The sequence below is a fragment of the Sorex fumeus genome, unplaced genomic scaffold, assembly GCF_029834395.1.
Source record: "Sorex fumeus unplaced genomic scaffold, SorFum_2.1 ptg000008l, whole genome shotgun sequence".
Classification (NCBI taxonomy): domain Eukaryota; kingdom Metazoa; phylum Chordata; class Mammalia; order Eulipotyphla; family Soricidae; genus Sorex; species Sorex fumeus.
The window spans coordinates 67323441-67340393 of NW_026606065.1; the positions used below are offsets into that span (position 1 = coordinate 67323441).

Here is a 16953-nt window from a genome sequence, read left to right on the forward strand (position 1 = left end):
AAAAAAAAATGATAGTAATTTAGCTGACCTCAATATTTTAATCCAGCTGTAGCTGTAAAGTTGGGGAGGGCTGTAGTTGGTAGATGATGAGGAAGCCATGGAAAACTGGGCAGACTCTAGTGTTTTTAATAGTTGTCGTCCTAAGAAGGGAATATAGTTCACCCTTTTTCTTTTCTGTGACAAAGGGAATCATTTGTGACCTATCTCTCGCTTCTTAATGTCAGGTTCTAGGAAAGATACTTACTTGACTCCTAATAAATTTGGAGAAATCTAATTATTGGTTGAGTTTCCAGATATGCAAGCCATTGTCTTTCTGTGCCATTGTAATTTTCTTACATAGCTTTAAGTATAAATTAGCAAAACTAGGTTAGGAGCACTTCTCAGTTACCATATAACACGTCTGTGTTAAGAAAAGTCTATTAATGGAAAGAATATTAGAATGAGAAACATATAGGTCAACCCTCCCTCTGCTACCTACCTACTTTATCTTCTTGAGCTGCTGGTTAGAATGTAGCTGTTGTTAAAAGCAACATTCTAAGGTCGGAATACACCATGAAGATCCTAGCAGGCAAGTTTTCAGGCACATTAATAGTTCTTTGTAGCTCCTTAATTCATATTTTGATTTTTGTTCTTTATTGTTTCTAAATAAAATTGGTTCAAATAAGTAAGATAGCAGTTTTTGTTTGGGGGCTTCTGTGTTCATTTTGTCAGCTTTTTCTGTAGTCTGGGGGAAAATCTTTCATTGTTCTCTTGAGAGAGCTTAGCACATTTTCCCTCCAGTTTCTTTGCAATTGTTAATGAGTTCATCTAAAGTTCAGTTGTCTCCCATTTTCATTTCTTCTATTATTTGCTTTTTCTCCAAGCATATGCCAGTTTCTTTTCTTCCCCATTTTCCACTCATTCATGTTTGCCTTATTGTTTTGGCTGATTTATTTTCTTTCCAAAAATTGTTTCTTAATACCCTGATTACTTAAAAATTCTTCGGTTTGTAATAATAATGCTACAATGTTTGTATTTCATTAAGGAAACTGAAGAGTAGAGACACTGCATTTTTGCAGAGTAAATGTGCATTTCTTCTTTAAAATTATCATCAATACTTTGAATCATAAATGAATATTTAGAAATAAAAATACAATTTGAGTCTAGGAAAATGGCTATTTAGAGTCTGGTTTGCCACAGAGAGATGTGGATACTTAACCATTTCTTGGCACCTAACATACTCAATATGTAGATTTCTACTGCTTGATATGCTATGATTGGCTCCTGTGTTTTAAAATACAAATAAATGATCTGTAGAAATGTTAAGTTCAAAAACAGATTTCAAAGAATAATACCTGAAATCGTCATCCAGTAGCCATAGTTCTGTTTCTAATCTACTGTCTCTGTATTCAGCAATTTCATAGCACTCTGCTTTCTTTGGGGGAACATTTATCATACCAGTAGTCACAAATTATTTGCTGAAATCACCTTTGGACTATGTGCCTCAGGAGAATAAGGACCAGCGCTGGTTTTCTTGCGTGGTACCCATTTCTTGCTATTCATTTGTAGGATCAAATTGAACCACAGACCTTATAGTTTTCTGTTCCAATTACTTAGACAAAACAGTTTGAATATTCAGCCAGCATCTCAAAATCAATTCATCTAAAACCTAACTTCTCGTGTTCCACATAAACCCTGATTTTCATGTTCTCATTGTGGGTTAAGGAGACCACCATTTTCTCAGTCACCCAGGCTTGACACCTTCACACTATGCCAGCTTCAATCATAGTGAAGTATAATTTTGATTATTTCACACCTTTCAAAAACATTCTATGTCAGTTTCTCAGCCTCCAATGCAAGCTTCCTTGGCCTCCCTTTGTGACCTCATTTTGTCCCTTCTCCCAGAGTGTACCATATGCTGCTGTCAGAGCATGACTGTTCGGGTCTCTCTGGGCTGCAGTCACTGTTCCAGGTACTACACTCGAAGTGAGTCCTCATGCATAAGCCTGTTTATCCCAGCTTATCTTGAACATAAAATTCCTGTGGAAATTTTTCCTTTTCTCTTCCCCAGCTTCCCTACTTTCTATCTCCCTCTCCTTACCCTCTGTGCTTTTTAGTATTGACATATGATAAACATTTTCACTTGCTCTATCTGAAATCTGATAAATTTCATTGAAAGCTATTAAAATACCTCAGGCAATATGCCTGCTTTAAAGATGTCATTAATAATTATTTTATTTCATGATGTGGTTGGAACGGGAGAAAGGCCAGATTTTAGACACCGTGTGGTGCCACTTGATGAAAAGGTGGATTTCATGAGAAGGAGCCCCTTCCTTCCCCACTACTAGCCAACAGAAAGCCAGCGGAGAAAGGTGGGTGGCCAGGCAAGCCAGGAATGGCCTCAACACTCACAAAGCGCCCTCCCAGAGAGAAAGCTTCCAGCCTGTTCTGTTTCAATGTCTCGAGAAATTGGACTGAAACACATTATTATTATTATTATTACTATTATTATAGGACATTTGCCTTGCATGTGGCCAACCCAGGTTCGATTCTTCCGTCCCTCTCAGAGAGCCCGGCAAGCTACCAAGAGTATCCTGCCCACACATCAGAGCGTGGCAAGTTCCCCGTGGCGTATTTGATATGCCAATAACAGTAACAAGTCTACAATGGAAATGTTACTGGTGCCCATTCGAGCAAATCAGTGAACAACGGGAGGACAGTGCTACAGTGCTATCTGAAATCATTACATTCTTTGATCATTTTGTAAGAATACGGCCGTTGCAAAGCCATCTTATTTCTCAGTCAAGTGAAATTCTTGTGATGACAAGTGAAGCTTCTCCCCAGTAGCCTTGTTAATTAACCTTTTCTTCTCTGTCTCCCTCTAAGATTAAAGGATCATGGGGACCCACCATTGATCAGAGTAGAGTCACATCTCATTAAATGTCAGTGTCATTTCACATCTACATATAGACATATATATACATATATGTATGTGCATATATATATATATATATATACACGTACATGTGAATCGATGCATTATTTTTCTTCTGACATTCTGTACATTGACAATCTCATTTCAGTGCATTAGGCTAACTCTGGCAACATACTTCGTCAAGAGAAACCAACACTTTTTAAAATTTACTTTTTGGTAGTAATTGTTAGAGCATCATGAACAAGCTGATCAGAATTGAATACTTGAATATTTACATGGGGGAACATTTTAACAAACCACACAGGAAGGATGTTTAATGTCTTTCTTAGCATCATGTGGTATAGTAATTGCCAAATAGCAAGTCAGAAAATATATTCTCAGTTTTGTACATAATAGCTGTACATGGTGTAGAAAAGGGCTGTATTTTCGTCTTTAATGATAAAAATAAATGGCATTTTCTCTTAAATTTTGGAGATGGCAAGATGCAAAACTAAAGGGATCCTTTTTCTTAATGTTTCATTTTAATATAGATATTATGATATAGTCTCCCCTATACAGATGGGTATTTAGGTTGTTTCCATTGTCCTGCACTTATAAATAACATGGTAGTGTATACCCCTGTACATAATACCTTTGTACATAAATGAACTAAAAGTAAGAAAATTTAGAAGAAATTATTTCATCAAATTTTGTATATAATTTATTTCTGATTGCTATATTTCATTCCCTTGCACTTTTTGTCTTGTTTTGATATTAGTCATGTTTTTTCCTACCAACAATATGCTTAATTTACCTGTTTTACAATCCTTAACAATTAATCCTCATGTTTTTAATTCTTGCCATGATGATAGGTAGAAAAATAATTTCTCATTAAGCTATTTAGTTATTTTAATTAGAATTAGAGTAAGGATTATAGCTTGTGTTATAGAAACTTTATTTTCAGTCCCCTCCCCCTTTGTAATTTAATTATTGGTTGTTGTTTCTAAGTTGTACTGCTCTTTATTTCAAGAAAACCAGTCTCACGGAATGCCTATATTAAAACTAATTGTTATAGTTTATCATTCCACTATTTTTGAGTATGCATTTTTGTCACTTTTTTGATTTGTAAGCATTTAGCATAGAATAATCTGATGTTGTTTTAGTATTTAGATTATTCATAGGAAGATATTCCCTTTCCAGACAGAACTAGTGACAAAATATGCTTTTACATATTGTCTGCTATACTTTTGCAACTTAATATTTTGACATTTAAATGTTTTATTATGTTAGAATTTGGTGTCAGTAGCATAATGGAACCCAAAAATGCTATTGTCATTACAGTGGTTATTGAACATTTTCTTATCTTCTGATTATTTGAAATACCACATGTATCTTAAATCAAGAACTTAATTTTTATTTGTATTTGGTGTGACAGCCAAAAAGCAGTTTATTATACATTATTTTCCAACACTATTGACCATAGATCTAGCCCCTACTTCCTCCACCAGATAAAGAGGAGAGCAAGAGTGCCTGGGAGAGGGAGAGAATGGGCAAGAGAGCTCTTGTGGAAAAAGTGTTTTGTGTTACATACTTTCGGAAATTCTTTCTTATATACTTTTGAATCATGCCCTAAGGTATGTTTCCATGCAGCAAAAAGAGCTGCACCCTTTTTGAGAGAACAGTTAAATATCAGACAGGTAATAATTTTTGTGTGGAATTATGCCAGTTTGTGTCAATTTTCAGAAATACAATAACTTCAATAAATATATCAGAAGAATATATATAGATAGGGCTGGAGCGATAGCACAGCGGTAGGCCATTTGCCTTGCATGCAGACAACATGGCCGACCTGAGTTCGATTCCTACGCCCCTCTTGGAGAGCCCGGCAAGCTTCCGAGAGTATCTCGCCCGCACGGCAGAGTCTGGCAAGCTCCCCGTGACGTATTCGATACGCCAAACACAGTAACAACAAAGTCTCCAATGGAGACGTTACTGGGCCCGCTCAAGCAAATCGATGATCAATGGGAGGGCCTTTACCTTACCTTACCTTATTATATAAGTGTATGCCTCCTGGAGAACCTGGCAAGCTACCGAGAGTATCCCGCCCACATGAGCAGAGCCTGGCAAGCTCCCCGTGGTGTATTCGATAGGCCAAATACAGTAACGACAACAGGTCTCACTCTTTTGACCCTGAAAGAGACTTCTCTCAGGGCTGGGAGGAATAGAGATGTTGCTGGCGCCCACTCAGTAATTCAACGATCAACGGGATGACAGCAATACAGTGATACAGTGATATATAGATATGCCTCAAGTGATTAAAATGCTGAAATGACTGGGGGACAGGGGGATATAATAACCAGCTGTTCTCCTGGCTCTGCTCAGGAATCACTCCTGGCTAGGATCATCATGGGACCATGTATAGTGCCAGAGATTGAACCAGGGTCAGCTGCATGTAGACCAAGTGCCTTAACCTCTGTGCTATCTCTCTGGCCCCTGAAATAATTTCCTTACAACAGGATCTAAATCATTAAAACTTAGAAATTAAAAATCAATTAAAATATGATTTCTACAGTGCATCCATATTGCCACTTTTGGCTTGTTGTTCATATAATTAAAATAGAGCCACACTTTATACATGACATCCAATAATGGATTTATTTTAAGAATGAACATTTAATGTAAGAAAATTCTTTTAATTTATAAATATCTCTGCAACTGTACTGTAAGCTATGAAATTGAGTCTAATTTGGGTGCAGTGTAATAAATAGCCTAGTAATTATGGCTCACACATTCAGATGTGTCTTTAAAATTTTTTCAGGGGGAGGGAGACTATAGACATTAGGGGCACGTTTAGTCTGCTCTGCATTTAGATTCACATGCATCACATGGTCCCCCCAAGCATCTCTGAGTGTAGCCTAGAGGCCCTTAAACACCACTGGGTGTGGCCCTGGAAGCCCCAGTACTGTCACTGTGTCCAGGGCTCTCCCTTGTGTGGCAGGTCCCATCAGCACCACATCCCCACATGCTTGCATCAGACCTCCAGCCCAGTTGGCTAAAGATCACCAGTGGGGTACTCTAGGCCTTTGAGCACTGCCTGTGAACCCCTCATCCCTCTACCCCCACACCCCCAAATGGATCTTGGAAATATAGGTTTTTATAAGTTACTGGCAACAACTTGGGCTGGAAGGATAGCACAGTGGGTAGGGCATTTGCCTTGCACGTGGCTGACCCGGGTTCGATTCCTCCGCCCTTCTCAGAGAGCCTGGCAAGCTACCGAGAGCATCTCGCCTGCACGACAAAGCCTGGCAAGCTTCCCATGACGTATTCAATATGCCAAACATAGTGACAAGTCTCACAATGGAGACGTTACTGGGTCCGCTCAAGCAAATCGATGAACAGCGGGAGGACAGTGCTACTGGCAAGAACTTAAACAATACTCCTGTGGTTTGTGCTCAGTTACAGAAATGACTGCCCTGGACCTCACAGGTTCAATGTAGCCAGCAAGAAGAGTTGCAGCCTTTAATGAGCAGGAACTCAGAGTTCCTGTAGACATTTCAGATTAGAGGAGGGAAAAGAGGCATCAATATATGCCACTCGGATTCCTCTAAAGACCTTAACTAATGTTAACTTACACCATATTGATCAGAAATGTGTCACATGGCCATCCCCTAGCTTCCTTGCAAGGGAACCTCCAAAATTGAGGTCTTTAGCCTTTCCAACCTTTATAATAGAAGCAGACAAAAACAGAGTAAGGAATAGAATTATTTTCTGGCTATGTTGCAGTATATGCCATCTCACTGAATGTCCATGGTCATAAGAGTATTAGGAAAAAAAAACTAGTTTTTTGTTGTTGTTGTTGCAGCTACACATGTCTGTGACACTGTTCTAAGATCTTTACTAATATTAGTTCATTTAACCCTGATCAGCCTTTTGGGATGATAGTTTTATTCCCATTTTGAGGATGAAAAAATGAAGAGGCACAAGATATTCTGTGACACACAGATGGCAAGAGGAAGGGCCAAGTCTTGAGCCCAAGAGTTTGACTCCCTTATTGTGCTCCAAATTGCTTTTTTATTTTAGGGAAGAAACACAAGATTTTTTTTTTTTGTAAAAGAGTCTCACTTTTTCCTCCTAACTTATAAAGGAAATATAGTTAATTCAAATTGTATAAATAATGTAGAATGTGGGGGTGACAAAAATATTAAACTATTGAGTTTTTTATATCAAATTCATTTCTTATGGTTGAGTCACTTAATTGGAGTATAAAAGAGAACTGTTATAATTATCATTTTATCGACTCAATAAAAATTGTTTTTCTAAGTTCCTCGACTCAAATTTTCAGTTTCACATCTAGATTAAGACAAATTCAAACACTTTGCTTTAAGTTATTCCTATCTTTTTTCCATCTGGCCTACGCAGTATTTTGAGCTTTGTTCTGGAAGGTTAGAGACTGAACTAGGTTACCAAGTAAAGCAAATATAATCTGGTCCCCAGAAGGTCTATAACCAGCACATAGAACAATAATTCATGTAATTTGGTGCAACTGTCTCTTGTTCGTTTTAGAAAAAGTGGGGCTGAATTCTGAATTATGTGCACCAGCTTGCACTTTGAATTCTATTCTTTAGGATATATTTCTTGAGGAAACTGAACTTTCCTTTCCTACCTCTACTCCAAAGTTTAGATGATTTTCAATTGATCTTGTACTGCTACTTAAATGAAAATCATGGGGGAATTTAAAAAATAAGTCTCAAGACAGTGGGAGTGATGAAAGAACATGCAGAGTAAACTGGTGGAATATGGTCAGTCTGGGAGCATTCATCTCTTCTAAAGTTCCCTGTTTCTCTATTTCATCCCGTTTCTCTATTTCATCCCCCCCCCCCCACTCTCCTCCCAGCTCTCCCATGCTCCATCTCTCTCTTTTTTATATATCAGTATACACACTTTTAAGAGAATCCATGTTCTATCATAATAACAATAATCATCACAACGAAGATAAAGCTTTACTAAAATCTTACCATGTACCAGGTACTCTGCTGAACAAGATTTATCTTCTTTAATCCTCCTCATGACCCTGTCAAGAAGGTGGTATTAATGTCACACACATGCCATTCATTTCAGGGGTTGATCCTGAAATGGGAAGACTTCAGTAATTTGCCTAAACTCATGTTAATTACTAAACAGAAAGCCAGTAATTCAGCCCAGGTTGTTTGAATTCAAAATTTGTGTTCTCAATTTTATTATACTTGCACTCTTTGCCATAGCTTCAAGTATCATGAGTATGCTTCAAGATATATTAGTTTAACTATTCTTTTCCCCCAAGTTTTAAATGTGTAAAACCGTCAGAACCTCTAGACAGTGCAAACCACTTGCAGTTGGGTAACAAGAGCATAAGCTAATTCAGGACTGAACTCTTCTCTTAGTTCATCCATTCTGTCATCAAAGATGACATGATAGTTGCTAAATGATACAAGCATTTATCTACTTGGCCAAGCTGCTTCCTGATAATTAACTTAAGCTTTTAAATACCAATATTTATTCAAAGTGAGTTTTGTTTCCATCCTTTCCTTTTGCCATTTCAGTATCTCACTTGGACCAAACAATGTCATTTTGCTAAGTTTTAAATCACTAGTGTAGCTCTCCTTCTTTTCCTTTCCCTCCATTTTATCTTTCCTCAGAGTGATTTTTTTAAGGTTCATGTACTTGAGTTTTACCACTTTACTTCCAGCTTAAAACAAGTCAGTGATTCCTAGAAAGCAAAATATAAACTCCGCTACAAAGCATATTTAGCACGTGATACGTTGACACCCGTTGCCTTTGCATTGGCCTCTCTCTGCTCCCCAGTGCTACCTTCCCTCATTCTTAAGAAAATCTTAGTGCTTCGTTTCCCTCCCTAAACCTGATAGACCTTTCACCATACAGGCCTTTACAACTCTTCCTTAGGCTCTGGCAGAACCTTCTCTCTATAGGAAACTCTGGCATATATAAATCCCTTGAAATTTTTGGTATCCTAAAGGCTTTCTGTGACTGCTGTTTCTCTGCCTCTGCCAGATGTGCCACACGGGCTTGAAATTTCTGTGGTAATGCTTGTCATGTTGCCTTGTGCCATTTCTTACCTACTTCTCTTACCAGACAAAAACCTATTTGGGGGAGGGGGGGCGGCTGGAGTGATAGCACAGCGGGTAGGGCGTTTGCCTTGCATGCGGCCAACCTGGGTTCGATTCCCAGCATCCCATTTGGTCCCCTGAGCACCGCCAGGGGTAATTTCTGAGTGCAGAGCCAGGAGTGACCCCTGTGCATTGCCGGGTGTGACCCAAAAAGGGAAAAAAAAAACCTATTTGGGGGCTGGAGCAATGGCACAGTGGGTGGGGCTTTTGCCTTGCACGCGGCCAACCTGAGTTCGATTCCCAGCATCCCATATGTTCCCCTGAGCACCGCTAGGAGTGCAGAGCCAGGAGTAACCCCTGTGCATCATCAAGTGTGACCCAAAAAGCAAATAAAAAACAAAAACCTAGTTGGTACAAAATCAGCTCCTTCCTTATTCACCACCACTTCTTCTTCAGTTATCCTTTTCTCTCTGGAAATATTTTTTAGAGACTTGGATATCTCTCCAGGTAGCATCTGCACATCCCTAATTATGCAGAATTTTATTTACCTAAATTTCATTTACCTAAATGAGGCTTATCAGCTTCTCATTCTTTTCAACTCTCCCAAAATTTTCAGAGACGATGACATTTAAGACTTAAGTGTTACTGTTTTTTTCTGTAGTACACTTTATTAGTATATTTAAATAAATAGGTTATTTAATTAGCATATTTGTATATTTATATAGTATACTTATTTTATCCAAATAGTATACTTAAACTTTGCTATGTACTTAAATTTTGTCATTTTACTCATGTTTTACATTACCAAGTTTATGATAAATTAAGAATTTACCCCTTTTTACCCTCTACCATGCACTCCCTCCTTATATATCCCTTTCTCCTTTGCCGTATTGTATAAACATTGTAATTATCACAGTTGATAATCCAAAAAACAACCATTGCTCATAATATTGGAATTATGTAAATCTTATGCACATCTCAGTGTTCCATGGGCTACCTATTAATGTTATGTATAACTTAATATTAATACGTATTTTTGCATTCTCAGCATTTATATATACCTGTCACTAATTTATCCAGGTTCTGACAGATCTCAGAAAAAAGCACCAATTACATTTGTAAATGGAGCAATAAAAGAAAAAGTAATGCACATTCTCTTGTTCCTTTGTTACCTTTTTATACTAGAGCCTAGGGGATCTGAACTATCTGTTGAGGTACAAGTTATCATCTTGGGGATTTGTTACTTTGCTGTGCTGTGCCTTTTTTTCTTGGTCCAAGCCTTTCTTCTCTCCTTTATTTTATAAAGATACACATCCCTACAGCTTTCTAAGAGTGTATAGAAATATTTATTTTCTTGTTAGAAACACCCATTTATTAGAAATACTTCCTGTTCATTATTTGAAATTTGTTTTTTTACTACCTTCTGAAATCTATTGTCACTTGTGAGAAATCCAGTTCCATTCAGATGCTCTTATAAATGTCCTGTTTTGATTGATTTTTCTTGTTCTGAATCTTTTTTTAATCATTAGGATCTTTGTGTCTTTAATATTTCTATATTTTAGTGTTGTGTTGTTAGCCTAAGGAAAATGGAATAAAGAAAAGTTTCTACCATCTCTCATATTCTTAATATCTTGGCAATTCTCAAGATCCTGCCTCTCAGTGCAGTCAGGCATACATCCAGAGCATCCCTAGCACCTAAGAATCATCCGAGTCTTACCCTCTCGTGTGTCTCAGGTCTCTCTCACTAGTACTGAGTATTGATAACAACATGGACTTGACTTTCAAAAACGTTGCCCCATTTTTGCCTGAATTAGAGGGTAGAATTTCCAGTTTACTTCCAGAAATTATCTGCAGGTGTCTGTGAACACATTGTACTTCCATGTCCAAAAAAAATAAAAAACCACGGTGTCTTCTACTGTACTCAATATTTTACTTCTTTGTAATTTCTCTACTAATTCACCAAGAGATTCTGTGTGTGTGTGTGTGTGTGTGTGTGTGTGTGTGTGTGTGTGTGTAACTTCTTAGAACTCACTACTGTCCCTTCCTCGTAATTCTGTTGCTTCCACTTTAGAATTATATACATATATATTCTTTAACCCACCCTCTTCTAATTTTCTAGACACAAATATTTCTTAATACCATTTACAAACTAAGCAGGTGATGTTATTCAAACAAACCAAAACTCTGACTATTAATGTTAGCCTATTTAAAAGAGTTTTCACAGCAGGAAGAAACTATAAATATTTTGAGTATAGTTTGACTTGTTAAAGAAACTGAATTTTAGGCTGTAATAAAATATGGCTTATTTTTGTATCTCTGGTTGTGTTAGAGTACTGTAAATGCAAATCATTTGAATACTTGATTGTATTTGTTTTTGTTGATTTGAGTTTATACCTACTCTGCCTAACCCCTGCTTGTTCATCAGGGGATAATTCACTATGAAGCTTAACCCTTTTGTACCTATCCCAATTTTCTACTTGTTAACAGCCGAGATTATTTCTTGATTCTAAGAGTCTAGATATCATTACTACATTTTGCTAGTCGAAGATAAATGAAAGTCATGTCTTCTCGTGAGTGAACTAAGTCTATTGGTAGAGACAGTCATGTAAATTAAGTAGTGAAGGACTTATTGCTGTATGTAGCACAATGCCATTAGAACACACAGAGGGGCACCCAGTTCAGCTTTCATGTGTCAGGGAAGAATTATTGTCTTAAAGAAGTCAGCTTGTGAAGAAAGTGGAAGGGTATTCTTCATAGAAACAGGCATGTGTCCAAAAATAGAGAGAACTTGGAACAGCGGTATTGAGCTGTTTTATAAGCTTCAACATATCTTCTCTCTCCTTACGAAAAGGTGATTATCTTGCCTACCTCTAACAGCAACCATTACATTCAAGACTGCAATGACAAAATGCATTTAATAAATAATTCAGTTGCATTTTCCACAGTTATCCCAATAATGCTATTTATAGGTTAGTTTTGTTGTATTTCACGATTCAAGAGTGACTCAGAGACACATTTAGTTGGCATTTCTCTTTAAGCTCCTTTAATCTAAAACAGTTGACTAACCTATCTTCTCTTCATATTTTCATGATATTGGTCATGTTTTTTAAGAATCCATAATGTTTATTTCACAGGATGCTTCTCACTTAGGAGTTCCATAATTATTTCCCTGCCTTTAGATTCAGGTTAAATATTTTTTGTCCAAAGTACTGCACAGGTTAGTGCATCACTATAGGAGACAATTGATGTCAACGGATCCCATTATTGATGGTGTCAAGTTTGATTACTTAAAGGAGTTGAGATATGCCAGATTTCTCCCAATTCTGCCCTCCCGCAGTCTTAAACATGGCTTCTGTAATAATTGCTGTTTTCTGCCTGTCTGTTCTTACTATGTGAAGTAAGATTTTTCTCCTAATGCATACTGGTAACCAGTTCTTCTATAAAAAAGGCTTTCTCTTCTCACATACTCAATTTGTTTTCAATGTTTTCGTAAAGGGAGGATTCCAGTCAGTGCTCAGGGGGCAGTCCTGGTGATGTTCTGCCAAGCATCACCATGGCTTCATGCTAGAGCCTGAGAATGTGGTACTACTTTAACCCTGAGTGCCAAGGACTGTAAAGACCACCAGAAGTCCTTGGGGATACCCAGGACTACACCCACCAATGCTTAGAGGGCCATTCTGCGCTGAGGATCAAACTGGGTTCGGGTGCCTATGTGCATCTCTGAGCCTTATTTCAAATATTCTATAATCATTATGGATGTTTGTTTCTTTTTGTTCTGGGTTTTTTTTTTTTTTGGTAAATCGAATCACTGTAAGATAGATCCTTACAAAGCTGTTCATAATTAGTTTCAGTAGTACAGTGTTCCAATACCCATCCCTCCACCAGTGTACATTTCCCAGCACCAGTGTCCCCAGGTCCCCTCCTATCATCACCCCACCCCCAGCCTACCTCTGTGGCATATGTTTTTCTTCTCTTTCTCTCTGTCTCTGTCTCTCCCTCTTTCTTTCTTTTGATACTTTCGTCTAATTTCTTTAAACCTTTATTTGCTTGTTTTATTGAGATAGCATTTGTTTATACAACTGTCTGTTATCCAAGTGCAATTCCTCACCTCTTCAAAGAATGTTACCATATGTAACCACCACCAACATACTAATATCCTTCTGCTACAGTCTGTTCCCCAGAGTCCCTATTTCCTGCCTCCTTTGGCAACCGCACTTCTCAGGGCTGAGTCCACAGGTTCTCCCCCGCAACCACTTCCCTGCATTGTTTTAAACCTTTTAGAAATTACTTCTGGTTTAAGGTTTGAGCTCATGATGCCTGTAAATCCAACCCCACGTTCCTTCATTTTTCTTGTGCTTCCATTCTGTATTTGTATTTCTTTTCCCACTGTGAGCACTCTTGTTACCAACGACATAACATCTGCTCAGTCTTATAATACACACATTATCGTTTCAGAATAACTACATCAGTACCACTACCAACAACAAATTTACTATGGAAAGTTCACATTTTCATTCCACTTTTTCCCTTAATGTGTATGCCATTACTCTCATGGTAGTTTATTTAATGCTTTTATTTATTTTTTTTACTGATGAAATGCATTTATTCTCTTAAGTGTTTGACATTATTTTCTTTTCTTTTTATGAAAAAATCTTGTTGAATTAGGGTGTAAACTTTCTAAGATAGATCAGTAGTTATTAATTAAAGTGTCTGAAATATGTCATATATTTTAATTAAAATATCCATCAAACAGTATTTAAAATTGAATTTAAGGTAAATTAACAATTTCCAAATACTCTTTTTTCACTCATTTTTTATTATACCTGCAAGCTTAGTGCTTTTCTAAAAATATGCAATAGAACCAGATGGAAAAGGGCCAATACATATTTATATTTATCTGTGTATAACTGTAAATGAGTGTGTTATTTGTTCTCTACTGTGTTCATTTGTCATCTGTTCCCTAAAAAGGAATGGTATTGCAAAAAAAAGAAATAAAAATACAGACCTATTACTTTAAACATAACTGTATATCAGCCATCTAATTTCATAGCGAATACCTATGAAAAAAAACAACCTCCTTTTGGGGGATAAAATAAGCGTGGCATTTTCTGGAATTTGGATTGGGTCAGTGTGTCTTTTTTCACAGCTTTCTTTAAACACAGGCATTTACATATATAAGTCACTGTCACTGTCCTCCCGTTGTTCATAGGTTTGCTCAAGCAGACCCAGTAATGTCTCCATCATGAGACTTGTTGTTACTGTGTTTGGCATATTGAATATGTCATGGGTAGTATCTCGCCCGCATGTATATAAGTAGCATTGAATATTGCAATATGATCTATTACTTTTGGGGAGAATTAGTTCATCAACAATATCTTTTATAAAGATACACAGACTGATAATTCAGACCAATCCTAATGGTGAGGTAGTATTTTATATTTGTAAAGGCCTCATTTGGTTTTTGTTGTTGTTTTTTTATGGTGAACAAGCTGTTCCATGAATGTTTGTAGTGATTGTTCTATGTCACCTAAAGTGCGGGCTACTATCCTTTGATATGAGAAAGCAGTTGTTGGGCATCTGTTTGCAAAAGTCAGCCTAGAAATATAACTTTGGGCAATAAGTTTAGAAAGCAAACTCTCCATAACAACAAAACCACTCTTCCACACCTGGTCGGTTTTAAAATAGTAGCTTGCACTTTGAAGCCTGTTCCTATGAGGGAAATGTGATTTATGATAACCTGAAACAGATAGGACTAGAACCACATTCCATTTAAAGTTATTATGCCACTAGGCTGCAAAAGCAGTGTTCTCAAGTCAAGTCATGAAAGGTGGCCCTCTATAGTGGACACTAGCACTTGCACAAATGAGACAAATTTCTGGGAGTGGGGGGTTGTTGTTGTTTTGTTTTTGTTTTATTTTTTGCTTTTTTGGGTCACACCTGGTGATGCACAAAGGTTACTCCTTGCTCTGCACTCAGGAATCACTTGTGGTGGTGCTCAGGGGATTATATGGGATGCTGGGAATCGAACCCAGGTTGGCCGCATGCAAGGCAAACACCCTACCCACTGTGCTGTCGCTCCAACCCCGTGTCTTTGTTTTTTTTCTTTGTTTAAGTTTTTATTTTAGAGTTAAAGTCCTATCTTACTTTGAAATCACTGGCTTCATTCTGGATCTCCCACCAACACCATCACCAGTTTCAGTACATGCTTTGACATTGCTGTGGTAAGCCCGAGGGCTGACGGAATTCCCCGTGTCTCTTTTCACAGAGGGTGATGAGACAGGAGTGATGGATAGTCTGCTGGAGGCCTTGCAATCAGGAGCTGCCTTCCGAGACCGAAGGAAAAGGACACCCAAACCAAAAGGTGAACATTATCTTTGTTTCATGTTACTTTCTGAGAAACTACCACAACCCCTCCTTTTTAAAAAAAAGATGGTGGGGTGTCGGGGAGGGGACTTAAAGTCATGTGTCAAGAATGTATTGCAATCGGCAACATTTCTTCACAAGTACCTAAAGTTCGCTTAATCCTCTCCTCGCAATGATAAATGTCAACGAGAGACGCAGTACCAGTTGGCCAATGTCAGTAGCACATTAACAAATCAATGCACTCAACCTAGAAAATCCTGATTAGTGTGACAAGTCTCATCTAAAGAACCATATGTACCTTATCCCAGTAGAGTTTATGGTAGCATAATTAAACAGAAAGTAAAAGTCATAACATTATTCCTTCAAGTATTTTAGGGCACTGAAGCATTACTTTGCTTCTAGAAATACTTAACCTTAAGGGTATGCAGGAGGAGTTTAATACTCTTACACTTCTTAAGATGAACAGATCGCTATATTAAGTTTCTGTCTTTTTCCTTTTTTTAACAGATATACGGCAAAGTCTCAGTCCGATGTCTCAGAGGCCTGTTCTCAAAGTTTGTAACCATGGTAATAAATCATATTCATAAATTGCACATTCTTCTTATCTACTTTTATCCTGTTGATCTGTGATTTTAGTAGGCTGCTGTGAAGTTCTCAAGTTTCAATATAACTAAAATAGGAAAAATGTGTAGATGTACATATTTGCTCAGAGATTGTGTACTCGTATTTTCCATCCCAGTATTATTGCCTGGAGTTAATGTCTAGGGTTGTCCTTTCAGACCCCAGGTGAGTTTTATTTTTGTTATAATTATTTACAGTCGCCTCACATACCTCTGATCAGTATTGTCCAACCTATCCTTTCAAACTCAGTGTGTTCTCATAATACTATTTTAAGCAGTTGATTTATGTTAGAACAGGATACATTATGAACTAGTGAAATATATTACCTATTTTAATCTGCCAGGTTTGCTAGTACAGTTTAAAAACCAGCATTTTTGCAAAATCATTAATACAGATGACATTTATGTGCTATTATTGTGGAACAATGTACTGGATTCACTGACAGCAGGTAGATTATCAACTTAATCTCTAATATTTACCTGAAAATGATTTCTTCAAAATCCCTACTCAATTCCATGGAGCCGTGTTTTCTTCCTGATGTCAGTTCGTGTTGATTGGTTTACTATGGTTCTCTTTCCTCATTATTAGTTATAAGAGATTTCTGCTGCCTCCCATTGTCAAAAACATTCACCCATTTTAATAGCCACTTCTTCAGTCTGATACTGAATTTAGAAATGATATATGAATGGGAACTGGTTAATGAATATAAAACCAGCTCCAAAACTGCTTTTAAAAGTGAAAAAATAATTGACAGACTTTTTTCAAGGAATGTTTTTAAGTGTAGATGGGGTAAGTCCTAGAAGTATTAATGTGTGTGATTCAGTTGAGAAACTATTTCTAAGAGAGACAAAAAATAATGAGATAAAGAGTGATCTCTAATAGTTATGTGAATCCATGTTGCTCAGTGTAAAGTATAGTAGATGGTAAAAAAGCAAGAAAAATGGCAAAAATTCTGTTAAAATTTTTTAAATA

The 16953-nt window shown here is 37.3% G+C and overlaps 1 protein-coding gene across 4 annotated transcripts in view; it reads left to right on the plus strand.

Annotated features, from left to right (window-relative positions):
- DIAPH3 (diaphanous related formin 3) overlaps nucleotides 1-16953 on the plus strand; it is a 553005-nt gene that overhangs the window by 416163 nt on the left and 119889 nt on the right. For all 4 annotated transcript variants that reach the window (XM_056109828.1, XM_056109829.1, XM_056109830.1 and 1 more), the window contains 2 exons: nucleotides 15263-15358; nucleotides 15868-15927. In XM_056109828.1, coding sequence (XP_055965803.1) covers nucleotides 15263-15358; nucleotides 15868-15927 — 156 coding nt within the window. The remainder of the gene's footprint in view (nucleotides 1-15262; nucleotides 15359-15867; nucleotides 15928-16953) is intronic.